This window comes from Aspergillus versicolor, assembly GCF_001890125.1.
Source record: "Aspergillus versicolor CBS 583.65 unplaced genomic scaffold ASPVEscaffold_7, whole genome shotgun sequence".
NCBI classification, from domain to species: Eukaryota; Fungi; Ascomycota; class Eurotiomycetes; order Eurotiales; family Aspergillaceae; genus Aspergillus; species Aspergillus versicolor.
The window spans coordinates 406310-425486 of NW_024467530.1; the positions used below are offsets into that span (position 1 = coordinate 406310).

Genomic DNA, 19177 nt, shown 5'->3' on the forward strand with positions numbered 1-19177 from the left:
AATTGTGCTTAAGGAAGGTTGGATGGTCTGGATGAGGCGGAGGAGAATTCGACTCCCGTGGATGAGTGGGAGAGGCATTCCTACTGGGAGGGCAATTTCCATTGTTAATGGGATGTTCTTAGCGCACATAGGTACTCTGAGCACTGTAGGTCTTCAGCAGCCCTCTAGCAGTGCCTTGCTTTACATATTAATTCCGAAGCGCAATGGACGAAACTATACGTCTGGGTCAGACAAGCAAGTGGAGGGGCTAAACTACTTTGTATACATCACCAAACCAGGATTGACAATACGACACAATTTGTATACTATAGGAACAATCTGAGATTTTCGCCATCATTCGACTGAGGGGATTAGATGCCAAAGCCTTGAACTAGTCAACTGCTCCATGCTCAATCAGGGTCCGCACTGCTGTGCTATTCATGTACTCGCGTGCGCAGCGCAGCGCCATTGTATGTTTTTCAGACCGGGCATTCGCATCGATTCGGCGCGACAGAAGGAGGTTGAGAACTGCCTCCTGATCACCACACGCAGCGGCAATTAAAGCGGTTCCGAAAAAGCCCCCATGTTCATTAATATCAGCGCCTTCCTGCAGAAGAAGCTCCACTATTCCCACGGATCCTATGAACGAGGCCACATGGAGTGGTGGCCCTAGGGGCCTGTCTTGCGTGTTGACTTCGGCACCTGCACTGAGTAGGCTTCTTATGATACGCTCGCAGTTAGACTGTCTGATGCCGTCATGGAACGAATTGGCAGGGTTAAAAAAGCCTAGGCCAGAGAAACGAGACCCTAGCAGCCTATTTTTGGTTGCAGGAACCCGGTAGAACTTCATCCATGCCTTGCCGCCCTCTTCGAGCAGAATGTCACACGGACACTCTGATCTTCGGCACACCTTTCTAACATTTGGCTTATGGTCTAAGCCGGAAGCGAGCAGCCCTTCTAACGCTGCGGAGATAGGGCTTCCATACTTGGAACTTGCAAAGCGGACGTCGGCGCCCTGTTCAATAAAGAATGAAACTAGCTCCGCTTCTTGATAGTAGGCCGCTATGTGAAGTGCCCGTTCGCCATTCCCCAGATCGTGATCAGGACTTGGATAGCGCGGGAGCATGGTGGTAACTGCATCTTTGAAGCCAAATCGGCAGGCGAGAGAAAGAGGACCTGGCTCCATTGGTACTTTGTCGAGAACCCAAAGCAGTAGTCCTTCATCCCCTTGCCATTCATCTTCCGATAATATGCTCCTGCATGCAGGTGCCAAATCCACAGAATTGGCCAGCCGCTTTATGAGGAGCTTCACTGATTCCCGATGCTGCCGCCCCTTTAGTGCTTCACTTAACACATTAATGGTGCAAGTTGGCTGATAGATTTGGGCGCCGAATTCTAGTAGGAGCTCCATAATCTCGAGGTGGCCCATCGAGGCAGCAATTGCCAGCGCGGTCTTATGTTCCTTGTCCTTTTTGTCGGGATATGCCCCACGTTCAATAAGCAGTCGCGCAATATCGTAGAGTCCCGTGGCACATGCTGCATGGAGTGCGCTCGTATACCGCTCCTTCTCATTTTCTTCGTCATCCAACTCTGCTGCTGGTTCAGGGTGGGCGTTTGCATCAGACTGCGAGTTGGCCTGTGCTCTGAAGTCCAACAGCATCTTTATCATTTGTAGGTTGCCCATCTCAACCGCCAACAGGAGAGGGCATGGTTTCTGTTTCACATCGGCCCCTGCAACAAGAAGAGACCTCATAATCATTATGTTTCCCGGTTTAACCGCAAGTTGCAGAGGAGGTGCTCTTGCGGATGTCCTTTCAACTCCCTGCGAATGTGAGTTAACGTCCGCTCCATGGGCAATAAGCAAGTCAACAATCTCCTGATGCTCTGCGACAACAGCAGCGCTGAGGGCTGTTCCGTAAGCACCACCTAATCTATCGACCTCGGAGCCGGCGCTCAGGAGCAGATTCACACAATCCAGGCGGCCATGCCGAGCCGCAGCCTGGATTGCATCGCCGTAATAATAGCCAGAGAGGTTAACATCAACACCTCTTTGAATGAGGAGCTCTAAAAATGACTGTTCGCCCATCACAGCAATCATTTGGAGAAGCAGACCATATCGGGTATCTGTAGCCCGGAGCGTTGGCTCGTGTAGGAGAAGCAGCTTAATAACTGCCCCCGGCCCAGTCGACAGAACCTGCTGCAAGGACTCTGATTTGTAGAACCGGCCAATTTCGTTTCGCCTACGGAATGAGGGTAATTTGTCGGACTGAGTGTGTGAAGTAAAAAGGTCCAGCAATCGATCCAGGATTGCGCATCGCCGGTGCTCTCCATCGAATTTCATTGGAATGGTAGCCCCGGCTTCCAGTAAAGCGCGTACAACAGGCAACGTTCCAAGTTCCCTACCTACAGCGGTGTCCAGAACTGTACTTCCATCGGAAGCCTTTCTATTGATGTCCGCGCCATGCGCAATGAATTTATGGACCGTGTTAGGTGTACACGACTTTACCACAGTATGAAACAAGGGTCTTCCATGAGCAGAGACGCTGTTTATATCGGCACCGTGTTCGACCAGCAGATTAAGAACCAACTCGTGCTGCGCTGATATCTCTCCTTCGTACATACCACCCCACCGGGCGCCATTAACCTCCAGGCAGGCCTGTAACGGGGTCACTGGTGGCTGCCCCTTCTTGGAATAACGGTCCCGATGCTGCAAACTGTTCGGGTAATCAAGTGCCCAGGGCATTAGTCTACCCACTATGTTGTTCCGACTGCCCCATGGCAATGGCGGAGCCTTAAGTACTGCGTTTGTATTTGCGCCTTGCTTAACAAGAAACTGAGCAGTTTCGAATAGACCAGCTACGCATGCACTAGTCAATGCCCGGTCCAGGTCAGTTTGGTATGACTCGTAGTCCTGGATCAGCGGCGCTAGTATCTCTAAAATTGGAACATATTCCTTTGATGCTGCGCAAAGAAAGGCTTCACCCACGGCCTGCGGGGTCACCTGGTCGATGCCACGGTCGATCAGATACCGGACAATCTCTGTCTGGCCTTCACGAACAGCATCTGCGAGGATGTCGTTGAGTCCATGACGGAAGGCAAACCTGGTGCAATATATGTTAACAAGCAATGCGAGTGCGGATTGAGAGCCGTGGGTTGAGGCTGTTCGCATAGCCTGTTGCAAGAGACATGGCTTTAGAGAAACCCTATCCTCAAGGAAATATTCAAGTACGCCAAGGCTATTGAATTCGGCTGCCTCGTTCACCGCAAGATCGCAAAGTTTTCCTATCTCGTCAGGCTGTGCAAGTCCCTGCCCACGCAGCACTGTTGGCAATTGGTCTCCCTGGCATCCAGATAAGACAAGTGGGAGTACGCATGGACTTTGGTATTTCCCCAAGACCTTGACAAAGTCAGCAGTCATGAGCAGGTAAAAGACAACAATATTTCCGTGGTAACATACCTCGTCATCGTCTAGTGCACAAGGCAGATCTTGATATCGAGTGTCGCACGCAGCAGCGTGTGTCTCGGCATATTTGAGAAGGACATCTATGACTTCCGCATGTCCGTATCTGCCAGCGCACTCTAGGGCTCCCATAATAAACGACCCAAGATCCAGGTCCGCCCAAATAAGGGCTTCGACCACACGCTTATGGCCGTGCGTGGACGCTGCCCACAGCGCTTGACCAAAGTGGTCGGTGTCAACCCGAAGCCGCTTTCTGTTAGAGATGGCTATTTGAATTATTTCCTCGTGGCCCCTTGCTGCGGCAGCCTGCAATGCATAGAAATTGTCTCCTTTTTTCTCACTGCAGAAACGACCACCAACCCATGTTTCGTTGTGTATTGCGGGCGAGTCCTCAATTGGAAGTCTATTCGAGCCTCCGGGATTATCCAGTATGTACATAAAGTCGCAGATAGCGGCTGAGTGTGGCGCATCGTCAATGAATGTCTTTTCCACATTAACTGGACTTCGGGAGTAGCAGCCACGATCCGGCGACGCCTCTCGGAGTAGGTCCCTATACGAATCAACTAAGGCCGGCTGCGCCCAGATCCTACATGCTTCTGGATTGACGTATTGGTAGCCGTTTTCGATGAATATTTTGATGATATCCGCATTCCCGGCAGCAGCCGCCGCATAAAAGGCGTCTTCGTATCGCCCATTAGTGCGAATACCTGCGCCAGCATTTATCAGAGCTTGCACAATTTCACATTGGCCTCTATATGCCGCCGCCTGGAGGGCATTCCCGAAGAATCCACCCAAATTGTCAACATTGGCCTTGTGTTTAATTAGCATATCTGTTATAAGAAGGTGTCCCTTCATTGCTGCCGCCTGGAGTGCGTCACCGAACTTGGTTGTTGCATTGACATCCGCCCCGCGAGATAGCAGCAGTCGCACACAGCCATCATGGCCCATCAGGCTTGCAGAACGGAGGGGAGTGCCGAAGCAACCTTCGTATTCAATATCAAAGCCATTATCAAGGCACAAGGTGATAATTTCACTTTTGCCGAAAAGGGCGGCAGTTGCTACTGTATCTGCGGGGAGGGACTTGCTATCCATATATCGTTTAACGAGTGGGACATGGTCCTTTCTGACAATCGTGTTGATGATCTTCGACGAAGCAGCTGGCTTGGTAGGGGACGGGTAGGCTTTGATTAAGTCTTCGACAATCTCCGTGAAGCAATTGGTGGCAGCGCCCTCCAACAGCCACTCGTAGGTAGCTGGGTCTGGTTCGTCTGTTTGTTTAAGTGCTTCAAGGTAGTGTCCTAGTAGTATCGCGACGGGCTTTTCATGCCCTGCGAGGAATGCCGTGCCTAACGCTGCTTCTAGAGTCCGTGTTGATACAATGTCGTTGACTTCGAGAAGCATGCTGAGAACCGGGATATGACCAGCCGCACAAGCTGCAGATAATGCGTTCTCAAAGTTTCCGCACTGGACGTTTGGGTCTGCTCCTAAATTAAGGAGGAGCCTCACCATCCCATCTTGTCCCCACGCCGCAGCCAGATATAGCCCAGTATGACCGACAGAGTTTCTCATGTTTATATCAAACCCAGGATCCTTGACTAGTTGATGAAATATATCTTCGAGCCCACAAACGCAAACAGTGAAGAAGGGTGTGCTTGACTCGCTCCAAACTACGGTAAGGAATTTCTGCAGCGAATGGGCTTTGGGGAGACGCTCGGAAACGTCATGCACAGCTTCAAGCCAGAGCTGGAACATGTAGCTTGTTTCCAGGCTGTCGTCAAAAATAAATTCCGCCAGTGTTGAAGCAAGAGGCTTGTCCCTTACTGCCGAAGATTCACTGTAGTGTCGAGCCCAGTAGACCGCGGAGTATAAGGTGAAGTCCATGTCCGGCTGCGGGTCTCCCTGGATATCTAGGGGGATATCCTCCATAACTCTATTTAGGCAGCCTGATGCGGCGACAAGATGAGTACTGGGAATTCCAAACTCTTGCTTTGACTCTAGGAATTCCTTGAAGGAGACGTGTCCAAAGCGCAAGGTATCGAGCTGGGAGTCCACGACTATTAGGTTTGAGCAGACATTTAAAATCTCTTGTAGATCTAATTTGAGCCCATTGTTCTCAACGGCCGATACTGCATCAACAAATGCAGCTGTTGAAAGTGGTTCATACGTGCATAGGAGCCACGAGAAGGCCCTGGCCGCAGTTTCGTATGCCACTGGGTCCTCGTTTCTGACTTGCTCGAGGATATCTGCGTACAAACAGCCGACGGCTGAGTTGTCGTTATCGGCTGGGTTATTCAATGCTTCTGAAATGCTTTTGGCTGACTTGAGTTTCGTGAATCGCTGGACTTGAAGTTTAACCCAGAGGAACCTATTGTGACGTTAGCAGTTGCAAGGCATAACAGAAAACCTACGCTCACATTTCCCCAGCCCGCCCCAGCAGAAAGGATATAAGGTCTTCGCGCAACTCAGCAGGCACATGGCCGTTCAGTAAAGTTCGAGTATCGATAGCAATAGAGACACAATGCCTCACGTAGACTTCCATGTCGGATCGAGTATCAAGCTCTTGCACGCGGAGCATCAAAGCATTCGGAACGCCTGCGAAGATATTGCTGTTGTCCCGACTTGATAAAAAGATCTTGACTACGCTAGTAGACTCGTCTCGAAGCTTGATTAGTGCATTGAGAAGTTCGTATCGTCGGTTCTCTTCGACCTCATCCACTCCATCAACAATGATCACCGAGGGGTTTACCCCTAGGAGGTCGAGCAGCAAGTTCGCACACTCGCCAGCGCGCAATTTTGGCATTTCAAACCCATCAACCTTGGCCTCTGCTTCCCGCCGTGAATACTCGAGGAAGGCCTGCTCGTGGACTTTCATATTCTTCCTATCGGAAATTGCAAGCTGGCGGATTAGACTGCGCATTATCTCATCTGGGTCTGCCCAAGCTCGACCAAACCGACTGTCGCCGCAGTAGAAATACGCAATCGGGGCGCTGAGCTGGTTGATGGAGTGCTCGCGAAGAAAGGCATCGATGACAGCCGAGACCAGAGTTGTTTTCCCAGATCCAGGAATACCATGGAGTAGCATGAGGGATGAGGAACTAGAGCTCTTCCACGAAATATACTGTGGGTGACGGAATAGCCACTTCGAGGACTCTGGAAGTCGCTCGTCCGAGTGTCGCTTGTGGTGTTGAGGGTAAGGAACCGATGATAGCCAGCTCAAGATGTCGCGAAATTGCTTTTCTTCTAATTGCTTTGTGAAAATCGTCGATGCGTCAACTAAGCGGCAAATTGGGTTCTCAAGTGTTTGAAGGATACTGTGAATACTATTGGTCTGGATATGAGTTTGCTGCTGGACATGGGAATCGACCATACGGGCCAACTTAGACACTCCTTCGTCGACCTCGCGGATTTGATTAAGATCGTTATCTTGTGAGCGTTGAAAGATAGTCTTGGCCATGCGGACAGGCGTAGGCTGCTGGAAGTAGTGAATTGCAGAGGCCAGGAATGTGAGTATACGGCGATACAGTCGGACCAGTCCGCCTTCCAGCTCCCCTTGAACAGGAGCACCTTTTCCCAAGTACAACACTTCGAAGGCGGCATAGCGAGAGACTAGCAGTGCCGTAAATTCAAGTCCCTGGAGCGTTGATTCAAAACAATAATGATCGTTCAAGGCAAGCTGCAGAAGGAACCTCACGCCTGTCCACGGCAGCGATGCGGCGGTCGGGTCATACTGCGCGGCGACATCGATAACAGCCCTGAACTGGCTGACCCAAGTGATTATCTTGTCGAGGACGTCACGGAGGACTATTGTTTTGCCTCGTACTCTGACCCTCCAACGCTTCTGTAGGCATAGATTCTTTTTCTTCTCCGCCTCCTTGAGGATGGAAGTCGCTATATCCCCATACTCAGGGCTGACAATACCAGTCAATTGCGATTGCAAATTGGTGTCCAGCAATCTGAAGGCATCCTTCCATAAGTTCCTTCTAGTCACAACAACTGTTTGAGGCATATTGGAACATTAGAGGGGCAACGAGAAATCCCCGAAGATCCCCGCGTGCGTGGAAATCGAATCTCAGCATCGGGCTAGGGGTAGGGAAGACACATTAATATGTGAATGAGGCTTTTCCAGGGAGCAGGGAGTTTTCAACTCCTTGTACCAGCCTTGCCAAGGCGACATTGGTATTGGCTGAGGCTGTTCACCAAGGCGTCGCGCCCTGCTCACAGCCTCGCTTGGCAGCTAATGGAGCCTATAAAATGCCGAAGATCAGTGATGATCGATGCGGTCCTTTACATATGGGTGCCAATATTTGATAAAAATGTGTCAATAATCAGCAGCAAGAGTCCATGCGCGGGGTCGAGCCGCGTCAGGCTGGAAGTTGCTATGTGATGGTCCCTCCTTCCATCATCCACTCTCTACAGTGTATATGAACCAGGGTCCTTTCTTGTGCAAATTCAAAAACCACTGCTTCTGCTTGAGGTAAGGATTATGGCGGGCTGTTCATTCAACCCGGATATACCATAGACCTATGGCCATATATTCTACATTATATGGTACCACAACTGCATTGCAACAACCTATACAAAGCACAATAGCATAAGTGGCTGAGCACTGTGCCTGTGTTAAAGGTGATCTCATCTGCGCTGAAACTCCAAGATGATGATAGAAACTGACCAGCCATGTCGGCAGCAGCCAGCAAGCGCAAGCTAAAGTGCGCCTCAAAGTACTTGATACGTGCACTACCTACGGATATACATGGACGTAAGCCGATGATCCGTATCTAATGATTCCGAGACTATTATTGTGCTTATAGCATGGGCTGTATTATGCACTCATATATCAGTGAAATAGTAGAGCTATATAAGTAATCAAGTATTTCAAGATTGTTTTATACCTCTAATGCCAGTGCTGCCAGATATGATATCAGGTGAGATAGCCGGCTAATGGGGTAAGGGTATCTCTATCATATAATATACTGTAAGACCCTCCGCAGAGCTCTCTACTGCTCGCGAGGAGCATTGCGACAACCTCGAGGGCTAAGGACCTTATAATCACTTGGTAGTTACTAGATCGTTGGTATTATTTAGTGCCTTACACCAGGCTACATACAGGTAACAGTCTTTTTTATCTACTGCCCAAACTAAGCTGGCCCTGGTTCCTTCCTCAGTAGGACCTCGCCACCGTACCTGCCTCGCATGTACCATCTCACCACGAAGTTTAAGGTGAATGACTCAGGGAACCCAAGTTCATTTATACCCCACCTTCGCTGCCAGAGTATTCCCTTTCTCACTCCTCAACATTCTCCCAGCTGCACTACCTCCGCTAAAAGCACTCGACAGAGAAATATCTATCTTCTATTCCTTCAACGCACTCACCAGAAACACCTACTCCACAACATGGCGAGCCCAGCACCCTAATGAGGACGGGCTCTGGTGTTCTATATTGGGGATATGGTTCGACGCCGGGCTTGGACCCACAATACCGGCGGTGGGTCATTTCCGACTCTAAGAGATGAGGTTGGAAAGCCCTTCTGGGGCACGCCGGGCCGTTATCTCCCCAAAAACATGCTTCTGAGCCTAGTGGAGGCCCTAGGCCATGAGTACAAAGACCTGCTAGACTGGTCCGGTTATAATACTGCGTGTGGCGATAAGAATCTCCTTTTGGAGGTCAGTTCTGCCCAAATCAAAAAGCGGCCAGCGCTCAAGGATATTGAATAGGGAAAAGATAGGGGTGGCGATGAGAGCGACGAAGAAGACAGCGAAGATGAAGACAGTGAAACAGATGGGGATGAAGCCTCGTAGCTGTAAAGAATGCAACGTTTGGGCAATTGAAATGGCCAATGGGGAGACATATAGTTTGTTTTATTCTTCACAGGGCCAATATGTATTACAACTAGAATGTAAGAACCTGTGAAATCGACGCCGAAATGACACCTACTGAGGCCATAAACAGCTGCATTTCCACTGGTAACTCTTAAGGTGGTAAGCCACTGTTTTAACCTTTCTATGTGATTTGCAATACTATTCTACACCTGCCAAATGTTCTAGTCCCCCCCCTGTTGAATGTATGCTAAACCCTCGACCTCAGCGAGCTTTAGTACCTTGCACCTCATGACCATCTTGATACTATAATAGCCTCCTTCATGGCCAGATCCAGCTGCCCCAGAGCTGACTGGCCTGGTTAATTACTTTATAAAATGCTACCTTCCCTGCTTTTTCTTTATTTCTTTGCTCCTATACCCAACCTCCCTCCTTTGATTAACCATATTGGTTCACTCCTGAAGCCAATTATTCTTAGACCCCGCGCGCTCATTTTTGAGGTTACTTAGCCAGACCAATCGTACAGCGCCTCGATCGTTTCCTGCATATACTAAAGAGAAGAAAGAAACAGACTATCGATGGAGAATACAGATACAGGCTACTATTTCAGGATCTAATGAGGCCTCTGGACAGTTATTTAAACTCTATATAGACTCTAGTGAGAAGATCAATATCTTTAATTTTTATTTATTATATTAAGATTAGTTATCCAATTTGGACCGCCTACTCAACTATAGGAAGAAAAATACCACATCATCTCTAATAGGTCTACATTTCACACCTCCTTTGACCTAATTCCGGGCAAACGCGGGGTGATATACTCAGCGAGTTTTAACAGATCATTGGTCCTTTACTCCACCTAATACAGCCTTGTCCACTTGGCGTGCTGCTCCTCCAGCTGTTGTCTGATGGTTGGCAACGTCGCATTCGCGTGTGCCTAAAAACCCAACTTCCTCTCCGCTCCAGGTCGGCGGCTTTTGACAGTTAAATTCGTATACAGAACATCTCAACCGCCATCATGGCAGAACTGTTTTCAGTGGCAGGAAGCGCAGTTGGGGTGATTTCGCTCGGTTTGATGGTTTCTCAGGGGTTTTTGGCATACTACGGGCCGTACAAATCATTCCACGAAGAAATCGAGACTGTCACGACCCGAGTGGAAGCACTCAAACGCATATTGACAGTTATACAGACTCTAACGACAGAAGCGAACCTGCTAAACTGCCCCTCGGTGGCTCAGTCTACACAAATCGCAAAAGATACCATCTTATCCTGCAAAAGTGCGCTGCAGAAATTGCAGGGAGTGCTGAACAGGTTGTGCGCCAGCACGCCACTAAGGAGATTGCCAACGGCTGAAGTGAAAGCGCACATAAATCGATTATTATATCCTTTTCGGCGGGAAACACTGATCTCGGTTATCGAGAACGTGTCGTGGCTGCAGGACAACTTGAACACTTCCCTCCAAATACTGCAGATGTAATTTCACCAGCCCTAGACCTGTTGCCAACTAACTGACTCTGAATAGTTCTCTAGCGATTGTTGGCCATAATCGGATGCAGTCGATACTCAAAAAGTCGACATCTATGGCTTTGGATACAAACTGTATGGCGCGGGCCATTCAACAGCAGGATCAGGATAGCGAAAGCATAAATCATGGCCTTGTCAGGATTGAGAGGCGCCTGGACAAAATGGTATGATTAAAATAGTCTCTTCACGGATATGTGCATTGAAGAAAATATGCGTTTCTAGGAATCTCGCACCATGGCTCCCTCGACGTCGCTGATCGCGGACTCTGATCTTCTCCAATCACTTCTCAGCAAGCAGCAGAATTTGGATACGGCCATAGCAGGTTTGTCGGCACCAAGTCACTCTCACGAAGGACGGTCTCGACTGAGACATGAATGCACTTGCCGTTTACCAGCTCCTGGTTCAGCAGCACATATTCGAAGAAGGCATGTGCTATTCCATAACAACGGCTGTTTACTCCATGCACCTGGCAAGAGGACAATAAACCTTCTCATGAAGCGAACATTGTGCAATCGCCTATTGAGATTCTCAGTGTTAGCATCTCTTCAGATCACCATTGGGGCTGGAGGATTCGCGATCAGCCCTAAACTTGAATTCCGCCCAGTTGTACCGGAAGATTCGCCGATATTTATCCTATTACGGAGCGTCAGGCTAAGGTTCAAGGAAGACTCTAATAGGTCTCTTATTCGGGATGCCAATAGAAGGTTATTTGAGTTATTTCGTGAAGGCAAAGCATCCCCGTCAGATACCTTAGCAGACGGAAGTACTATCTTGCATGTAAGTAACGAACTTAACTTGTCTAATTATCATTGCAGTTACACCGCGTTCCTAATCTGCAAGCACACTATGTTTATCAATTTCGTCTCCAGTACTAATATCGTAAATTAGATTGTGACCAGTTGGCAGTACTATACGTGCCAATGGGATGCCGATTTATTAGAGGACTGGCGCAGGCTTATCAATGAGCTTCTAGATACTGGTCTATCACCAAGTCAAATTGATTACAGTGGCAGAACTCCGGCGGATAATATGATAGACCTCTATGAAACATTTTGGGATGGTCACGGAGAACCTGTCAGGGAGAGTGCAACTCTTGCAATTTGTTCTGACTTATTGAAAGCCGGTGGACATATGACAAATAACGCCCTCGACTGGCGGCATCGTCCTAACACTTTAAATCCGGTGTATTACATGTATCCACGTCGTCTCTTTGAGGAACACACCGTCCGCCTTGTCTGGTTACTCGAGGACAGCAGAGGACTCCAAGGTAAACCTATCCGTGCGGGAGAGATTAACAAAAAGCTAAGTATTATACAGATATAGATCTTCCAGAAGAGCTGGTACCGCTGATAACGAGGTCTAAAGACCATCTTCTCTTGCTGCTTAAGAAGAAATATGATATGCAAGGATGGATTGATTCCTACGCACAATGGCCTACTGGCCTTTGTTTGTTACTACAGGCCGGATACAATCCCGTTTGGCAACCGTTCAGACGTGCTTGTGAGGCAAATTGTATAGCAAGCCTCCGGATTCTAATTAACAATCGAAACTTTCGACTGGGACGCTTTGAGCTTGAAATTGCCAGTGTACATTATAACAAGGATATAGTGCAACTAACGCTTCAAGCTCTAGTTGACCGCAGAAAGCGGTTGCAGAGTCTTGCAGCAGCTTGTCTGCCAAGCGAGGTACTGGCTCAGCTACAAATTCGGCCTGACTGTCTTCTCAACCTCAAGGCTGCAAAAGCCTACAAGCTGCTCAAGCTCTACTCCATAAAAGTGGACGACATCGAAGAAGAATCTGAATGGTCAGTTTATGACGCGGTAGGAGACAATCTCAGCATTGCTGATCAGCTATGGTATGCCGGTTTCCAGGATGTGGACGAACTCGATGACTGCGGAGAAACTGGCCTGATGAGACTCGAGTGGTCTAAACTGAACAGACTGGGTCCCGGACCTGTATTGGAAAAAGCATGCTGGATGATCTCCAAGGGCGCTGGCGCTCATCGCAAGAAATCAAGTTCGCCAGCTCTGCACTTCCTGGGACACGCGATTGGTGACTCAATATTTTTTATAAGAAATGATGAAGACGCTAGAACCATGCTTTCCTGTTTGGATAAAGAGTGTTGGGCCCTTTTCCGCAGCATACTTTGCGATGATACCAAAGATAACTGTGACTGTTCCTGTTCTGTCGATGGATGCTGCGGACTCACAAGAGTACTAGGTGGGCTTCACTGGAGGCGAGATAATACATCAACGCAAAGTCTTATTCAAGGGTTTTCGGTGACAATAGATTTTGCAGCCAGTTTCCTGGAGCTAAACCCTCGAGAATTGTTCTACAATCAGCTAGCACCTGGTGTGTTCCGTTTCCTCACCTTTCATATGCTGGATCTCACCCACACCTGCACCCATCACTACAGGAACATTGAACCAGAAGAAGCGGCTGAGGTCCATGATGAACAGAGGTATCTGATTTGGACGCTGGAAAGGCTTGTCAATGAGCTCACCGTAGAATTTGAGAAATCTACAGAGCCTCTGCCAGAATTTCTGACCGGATACTGTTGGAAGCGAATAAATGAGGCCATCTCAGCGCGCGATACGCCAACTCAGCAGGAGCTGGACAAGCTTTATCAAACAGGAGTAGTATTTTGGGGGTACAATGATGCAATGTTTTAGGACACACTTGGTAATAGTTGTTAGCTAAAAACACCCATGCTACTTAGAAAATTGCTTCAATCAACTATATATAAAGTATAGTAATAGAAGACTAGATATATTATCCCGTAACTAATTCTACGGCAGCCATATCGAGCGGCTATCCCGAAAGCGGCAAAGCTAACCACAACAGGGAATTCACAGGACCTCGCTTTAAGAAACTTAAGTTTAATATGTTATAATGGGCGAGGATTATTTTGTTCTACATCAGAGCCCGAAAGGCAAGGTGAAAGGAACATCTCCAATACCCATTCTAATGCAAAGAAAACCCCATCCGTCACCGTTCAGCAGCAACCAGCTCATGCCATGATAAGCATTGTGGCGACGCTGTATATAATCCCTATGTTCAACAGATGTCTCTTGTGCCCTTTCCCTTTCGCCAGGCACACTGCTGTATCCGACCAACCCGCCCCAGTTGCAATAAACGCAAGAAAGATACCAGTGAGCGTTCTCGGAGCGTGGTAGCTGGAGACGAGGACAATCGCGCCTGCGGCCATGTTTCGCCCGCCGAGGGATGGGACGAACGTCGCTATATCGGGGCTCGTACGGGGTAGACCGAAGACAGGGACAGCTGCACAGTAAGCATCACGGGGTAGACTAAGGATTCTGGAAAGGGAATGAATACATTTGACTGGGTCATAAAGCCAGATCGGGCCAGATGTAACAAGCGCAACGCCGATAAAGCGAGCAAACGCGTCAGCGACTATTCCTAGAGCCATGACTCAAGTATCAAACACGGGTGGAGAATAGTTCAGGCAGTGTTTTTATTTCGTCCAGACTGTCCTTATGAATGTGTTTGTCTGGGCACTTCGGCACTCGCTCTTTCCCCCGGACTTAAGGACATTGTTGCCCTGGCTGCAGTAGCGTTCCTGCAAAGGTGTGCCCTCATTGTGTCAGCCCGCATCCACTCGGGAATTCCACAGGTTGGTCTTCTTTACTTGTTTTGGCGTGAATGCCAGTCGTTGTATTGTATATTTGGTTCAAGATGGTCACCCCCACTGCAGCAAGATGCAATTGCTTCTTGACGGCTCTAACAGCCCAAGCAAGGCTGGGCCAGGTCTTTCCATGACCAAATCGACCCATTGTCAGATAAAATCCTCCAGCTGTATTTTCAATGTATTAGGTAGGCCTGCGAACACCCTGATAGAGCATGCGACGTGGAACACGTCAGCAGCACCCGGCAGTCCTGTTGGTTCTTCGTGAGTGGCAATGGTTCTGCAACACATTAAGCTGTGTAACCCTTGTTGGAATCACAACCTTTGCACTTGTGATGACGAACTGCTGCAGGGTCGTCTAGCCGTCGCTATGATAAGTATTAGCCCCGTGATGTTGAAGAATGCAATCCAGCTGACGGGGTCCGTTGAATTTCCAACTGGATCGTATATTCCGGTGATAGCGATAGACGAAGTAGCAGCCAAGGGCGACTAGAATATACCTAGAAGTGGAATAGATAATACGTCATAACTCTCCACCGGATGAGTATAGATTGTAGGCACAGTTTGATAGAAGCGGAGTATACAAACGATGCAGGAAAGTCTCCACCTTGAAATTCCAACCACCACCAAATCCCAACAACACAGCAACAACACAACACAACATGTAAAATGCCCTGGCCACGCATCCAATTCCACGAACTCGGCGACCAGCCCTGGTGCCCCTCCTGGCTGCACCACCACGAACAATTCTCCCTCTCGCGGCTCTGGAACCTGCGCGTCCCCTTCTGGAGTCACGGCAGCCTCGCCACCCAAGCCTGCGCCGTGATCAAAGAACACCTACGCAATCCATCCTTATACACCATCGTCGATGTATGCGCGGGCGCAGGGGGTCCAACGCCACTTATTGAGCGCGAATTAAACCGCAATGAAACAGATGCTAAGGCAGTGCGGTTTGTGCTGACGGACATGTTCCCGCCGGTGGATGTGTGGGCGGGCATTGCGAAGAAGCAGCCGAATATTGAATTTGTGGAGCGGGCGGTTGATGCGCGCTCTGTTGCGCGATTATCTAACCAACAAAATGGGAGGGAGTGTCGGATTTTCAATATCTGCTTCCATCATTTCAATGACGCCGATGCTGCGGGCATCCTGGGCAGTGCCGTGCGGGAGGCGGATGCTTTCCTGTACGTTTATCGTCTTTCCCTGGGTTGATGAAGGGGGCCGTGCTAAATAAACAGGGTCTTCGAAATCACCGCCCGCCAGGTCTCAACGTGTCTGTTCTCGCCGCTGGTGTTTTTCTGGGGATTCTACGTGACGTTATTCTGGTACTGGCATTCACCGGTGCATTTACTTTTTACGTTCCTGGTTCCTGTCGCTCCGTTGGTGTTGTGGGTTGACGGGTTCATCTCGTGTCTGCGGACGCGCACACCGACCGAGATCAGGGAGTTGCTAACTCGGTCGGGGGAGAATCTCGACGGATGGGAGTTTCGCAGTGGGGAGAAAAGTGTACAGTGGCCGTTTATTACTTTGTACTATTATGTTGGGAGGCGGGTGGCATAACTGTCTCAGAGAGAGAGAGAGAGATCGTATGAGGGAGACAGCGGTGACCCCGCCCGCACAATAATCTAACACTGCAGCCTACTTACATCCACCACCCAACATGAAAACGAAAACATGAAAGTTATCATCGTAGGCGGCGGGCTCGGCGGACTCGCATGTGCAATTGCATGTCGGCGCGAGAATCTCGACGTGGTCGTTCTCGAGCGCTCGTCTAACGCGCGCGAGGTCGGAGCTGGTATCCAGATCCCACCCAACGGGGGCAGAATCATAGAACAACTGGGCCTGTTGTCCAAGATCCTCGAGAAGGGGAGTACTGTGCAGCATGTCGATTTTCGGCGATACCATGATGGCACACTCCTCCGGTCGATGCCGTTCGGGGAGGACATTGTCGAGGAGTTTGGGGTGCCTTGGGTGTATGTTTATGTTTCCCAAAAAAACAGATTCCTACTGATGTCTGCAGAATAATCCATAGAGAAGACTTTCATCGCGTTTTGCTAGATGAAGCGACGCGTCTTGGGGCTGAAATTTGCCTAGGGGCTGAAGTGACCGATGTCGTCTTTGAGCAGCCGGAGGTTATCCTTGCAAGAGGTGAACGGGTTGCTGGAGATGTGATAATCGGAGCTGACGGTATGCCTCATGAAGCTATACTGAACGTCGCTAATTGATCAGGACTGTATTCTCGGATTCGAGATATCGTACTCGACTCTCCAACAAAGCCAGAAGAAACAGGCGATCTGGCATACCGGGCCATTTTCAGACGGGAACAGCTTGAAGCGTTGAACGATCCGGACGTCAATTCCCTGTGTGAAAAGGTTGCAGTTACCAGCTGGCTAGGCCCTGACAAGCACAGCATTTTCTACCCAGTCCGCGGAGGAAGCGAATTCAATCTTGTCCTGCTGAGACCAGACAATCTCGAGAAAGGCACGCGGAGGACACAAGGAGACGTCGAAGAGATGCGAGAGAGCTATGCGGGTTGGGATGAAACGTTAGTCTCTAGTCCTGTTCCATCTGATACTGACTCGATGCTGACTCGACCCTGACTCGACCAGGCTGACAAGATTGATATCCTGCGTGCCTGAGGTGACCACTTGGAAACTCACGTCTCTCCGGGAATTACCTACGTGGACCAAGGTATGTTACCGTCAGCATAAACCGATCAGTGCTAATGGGCCAGGGACCCGTTGCCCTCCTCGGCGATGCATGCCATCCCACCCTCCCATATCAAGCGCAGGGGGCAGCAATGGCAGTGGAGGACGGATTCGCCATTGGAAAGTTACTAGGGTTATTGAACACAACTTTTGAAAATGCGACCGGATCTGAACCACAAGCTCGGCTTATTCCACAGATATTTGCCGTCTACGAGCAGATCCGAAAAACCCGCACAACACGGAATGTGCAAGCCGCGGCCAGGAACCGGATGATCTTCCATATTCCAGACGGCATTGTGCAGGCCGTTCGGGACTTTGTCCTTGGCTACGCCGGGATGACGAAGAAGAGCGATTGGACGTGGTTGTTTTCGGCTCGGATGCGCAGTACGCTCTATCATGATCTGGCTGGGGAGTGTGAGACGGGATTCACCGAGTGTCGAATCTCTGGTCAGCGATAGCAGGGTTACTCTGGAGAACACCTTACGTCATTTATTTGAAAGATAGGTGCCTGCGATACCGAGGTAATAGGCAGGCATGATGTAGCATTGAACATATCTGCCCAGGATATCCCTGCTCAATAAGGTCGAATCTACACCGTGGCCTCAATCGTGGCCGGTACATGCAGTAGGGTTTCATCACGACGGCGAGCTAAGGACCAGTACGTCCGAACCATGCGAATCAGGACCATCTCCCATTAAGTAATTTCCCCGATGCCAGCAGAAGATCAGCACCGTCCAGAACAGACTAAATCCTGCACTTCGACTCGGCCACGACACCCCGCCGGCATTCCCCGCGTTCACGGAGAATCAGCCCCGAAGCCCTGAACCTTCGCGCGAATCGGCCAATAATGGCGGATTAATTGCATCCTTCGAGTCGTCGTTCATGCCAAGCGACTCGTGTTTCATATATTCCCTGCAAAGTTTCCTGTTTGTGCCCTCCGGCAGTCGTTGAGCGCACCACCGCATGTCAGATGCTTGTCTCCTTCCCTGACCCGTTTCAGCAACCCATGGCTCCTTTCGTGCACAAGCCAATCGCTCATCCAGCCCGCCCTTCCTAAGACTCTTGCTCATTCCTGCATCCTTCTTGAATCCATCTGGCATCATCACATGAACATCCCACCCACCTTCATGGACACATCCTCCCATCGCCTCGCCATCGCCTCCATGTTATAACAGATAGCAGCACCCATCCCACTCAACAAGGCCAACAACAATCAAGCCAGCAACAATGCGACCACGCGCCATAACGGCCCCCGCGCCAAAACCCAAACTCCCAACAATCATCACCAGATCCACAGTAACGACCCCCGACAGCGCAATCCACAGCGACACCTCCTACGCCCACAATAACAACCATGACCCCTCCAGCATCTACACAATCCACCAGACGCTCAAACCAGATTACACCATAATCGACAACTCAGGACTGCCAGTCTACCACATCAAAACAAAGGGCCTACTTCGGCCCACATCACCGCATCTAACCATGTACGCGGGCAAAGACGCAACAACCGGCCCCGTCGTGGGGTTCGTCAAGTTCGCGCGAAACGCACACGCTGCGAAACTTGTGCGCGGGAACCCCGAGAACGCGGCGGATGCAATCTGGGAGGATCTGAGGCGGGTGGAGAGGTGGTCGTGGTCGTGGGGTGGTGTTGGGGTGCGGTATCGGTGGGAGATGGCGATTATCAATTGGGATAGAGATGGGGATGGGGAGGTAGTCAGGAAGGGCTTTTTATGGAAGCGGACGAAGGCTTTTGCTGTGGATGGGGCGAGTGATGGTGGTAGTCCTGTGTATCGGGGACATGTGAGGTCGGCTAGTATGGGTGCGATGACGAGTAGGAGCGTGGAGAGGCAGAGCTATAAGCTTGTGGATGAGGAGACTGGGGAGTTGCTGGCGGTGTTCTCGGTGGATGTTGGGATGGGCAGGTGCAGGAGACTGGGGAGGATGCGCTTTGTGACGGAGAAGTACGGGCTGGCGTTTAAGATGATGGTGTTTCTGTCTGGGCTGGTGGTTAACAGCTGGGAGGATTTCTGATGCCTTTACCTTATA

The 19177-nt window shown here is 49.8% G+C and overlaps 6 protein-coding genes across 6 annotated transcripts; 4 read left to right on the top strand and 2 right to left on the bottom strand.

Moving 5' to 3' along the window:
• Nucleotides 1–192: 192 nt before the first annotated feature.
• ASPVEDRAFT_43461 (uncharacterized protein) lies at nucleotides 193–7490 on the bottom strand (the record flags this gene model as incomplete). Its single annotated transcript, XM_040812829.1, has 3 exons — nucleotides 5854–7490; nucleotides 3437–5804; nucleotides 193–3376 (listed from the first exon to the last, which is right to left on the bottom strand). Coding segments are annotated over exons 1-3 (6962 nt in total), but the record flags the coding sequence as incomplete, so codon positions are not given.
• Nucleotides 7491–8884: 1394 nt separating this feature from the next.
• Nucleotides 8885–9235, top strand: ASPVEDRAFT_85437 (uncharacterized protein; the record flags this gene model as incomplete). Its single annotated transcript, XM_040817697.1, has 2 exons — nucleotides 8885–9100; nucleotides 9152–9235. The coding sequence occupies 2 exons, from the start codon at nucleotides 8885–8887 to the stop codon at nucleotides 9233–9235; spliced, it is 300 nt and encodes a 99-aa protein (XP_040669784.1).
• A 984-nt stretch (nucleotides 9236–10219) lies between these two features.
• On the top strand, nucleotides 10220–13449 carry ASPVEDRAFT_73591 (uncharacterized protein; the record flags this gene model as incomplete). The annotated part of the gene is made up of 6 exons (XM_040816213.1): nucleotides 10220–10726; nucleotides 10776–10941; nucleotides 11000–11099; nucleotides 11172–11554; nucleotides 11666–12044; nucleotides 12095–13449. The coding sequence occupies exons 1-6, from the start codon at nucleotides 10272–10274 to the stop codon at nucleotides 13447–13449; spliced, it is 2838 nt and encodes a 945-aa protein (XP_040669785.1). The 5' UTR covers nucleotides 10220–10271.
• Nucleotides 13450–13708: 259 nt separating this feature from the next.
• ASPVEDRAFT_152425 (DUF4267 domain-containing protein) lies at nucleotides 13709–14294 on the bottom strand. The gene is made up of 2 exons (XM_040808307.1): nucleotides 14114–14294; nucleotides 13709–14059 (listed from the first exon to the last, which is right to left on the bottom strand). The coding sequence occupies exons 1-2, from the start codon at nucleotides 14205–14207 to the stop codon at nucleotides 13788–13790; spliced, it is 366 nt and encodes a 121-aa protein (XP_040669786.1). The 5' UTR covers nucleotides 14208–14294; the 3' UTR covers nucleotides 13709–13787.
• Nucleotides 14295–15092: 798 nt separating this feature from the next.
• ASPVEDRAFT_54276 (uncharacterized protein) lies at nucleotides 15093–17586 on the top strand (the record flags this gene model as incomplete). The annotated part of the gene is made up of 6 exons (XM_040814909.1): nucleotides 15093–15604; nucleotides 15659–15949; nucleotides 16058–16393; nucleotides 16441–16607; nucleotides 16650–16969; nucleotides 17155–17586. 6 exons carry the CDS (start codon nucleotides 15093–15095, stop codon nucleotides 17584–17586), a joined length of 2058 nt encoding a protein of 685 aa, XP_040669787.1.
• A 769-nt stretch (nucleotides 17587–18355) lies between these two features.
• ASPVEDRAFT_85441 (uncharacterized protein) lies at nucleotides 18356–19162 on the top strand (the record flags this gene model as incomplete). The annotated part of the gene is made up of 1 exon (XM_040817698.1): nucleotides 18356–19162. The coding sequence occupies one exon, from the start codon at nucleotides 18356–18358 to the stop codon at nucleotides 19160–19162; it is 807 nt and encodes a 268-aa protein (XP_040669788.1).
• Between the last annotated feature and the right edge of the window lie 15 nt (nucleotides 19163–19177).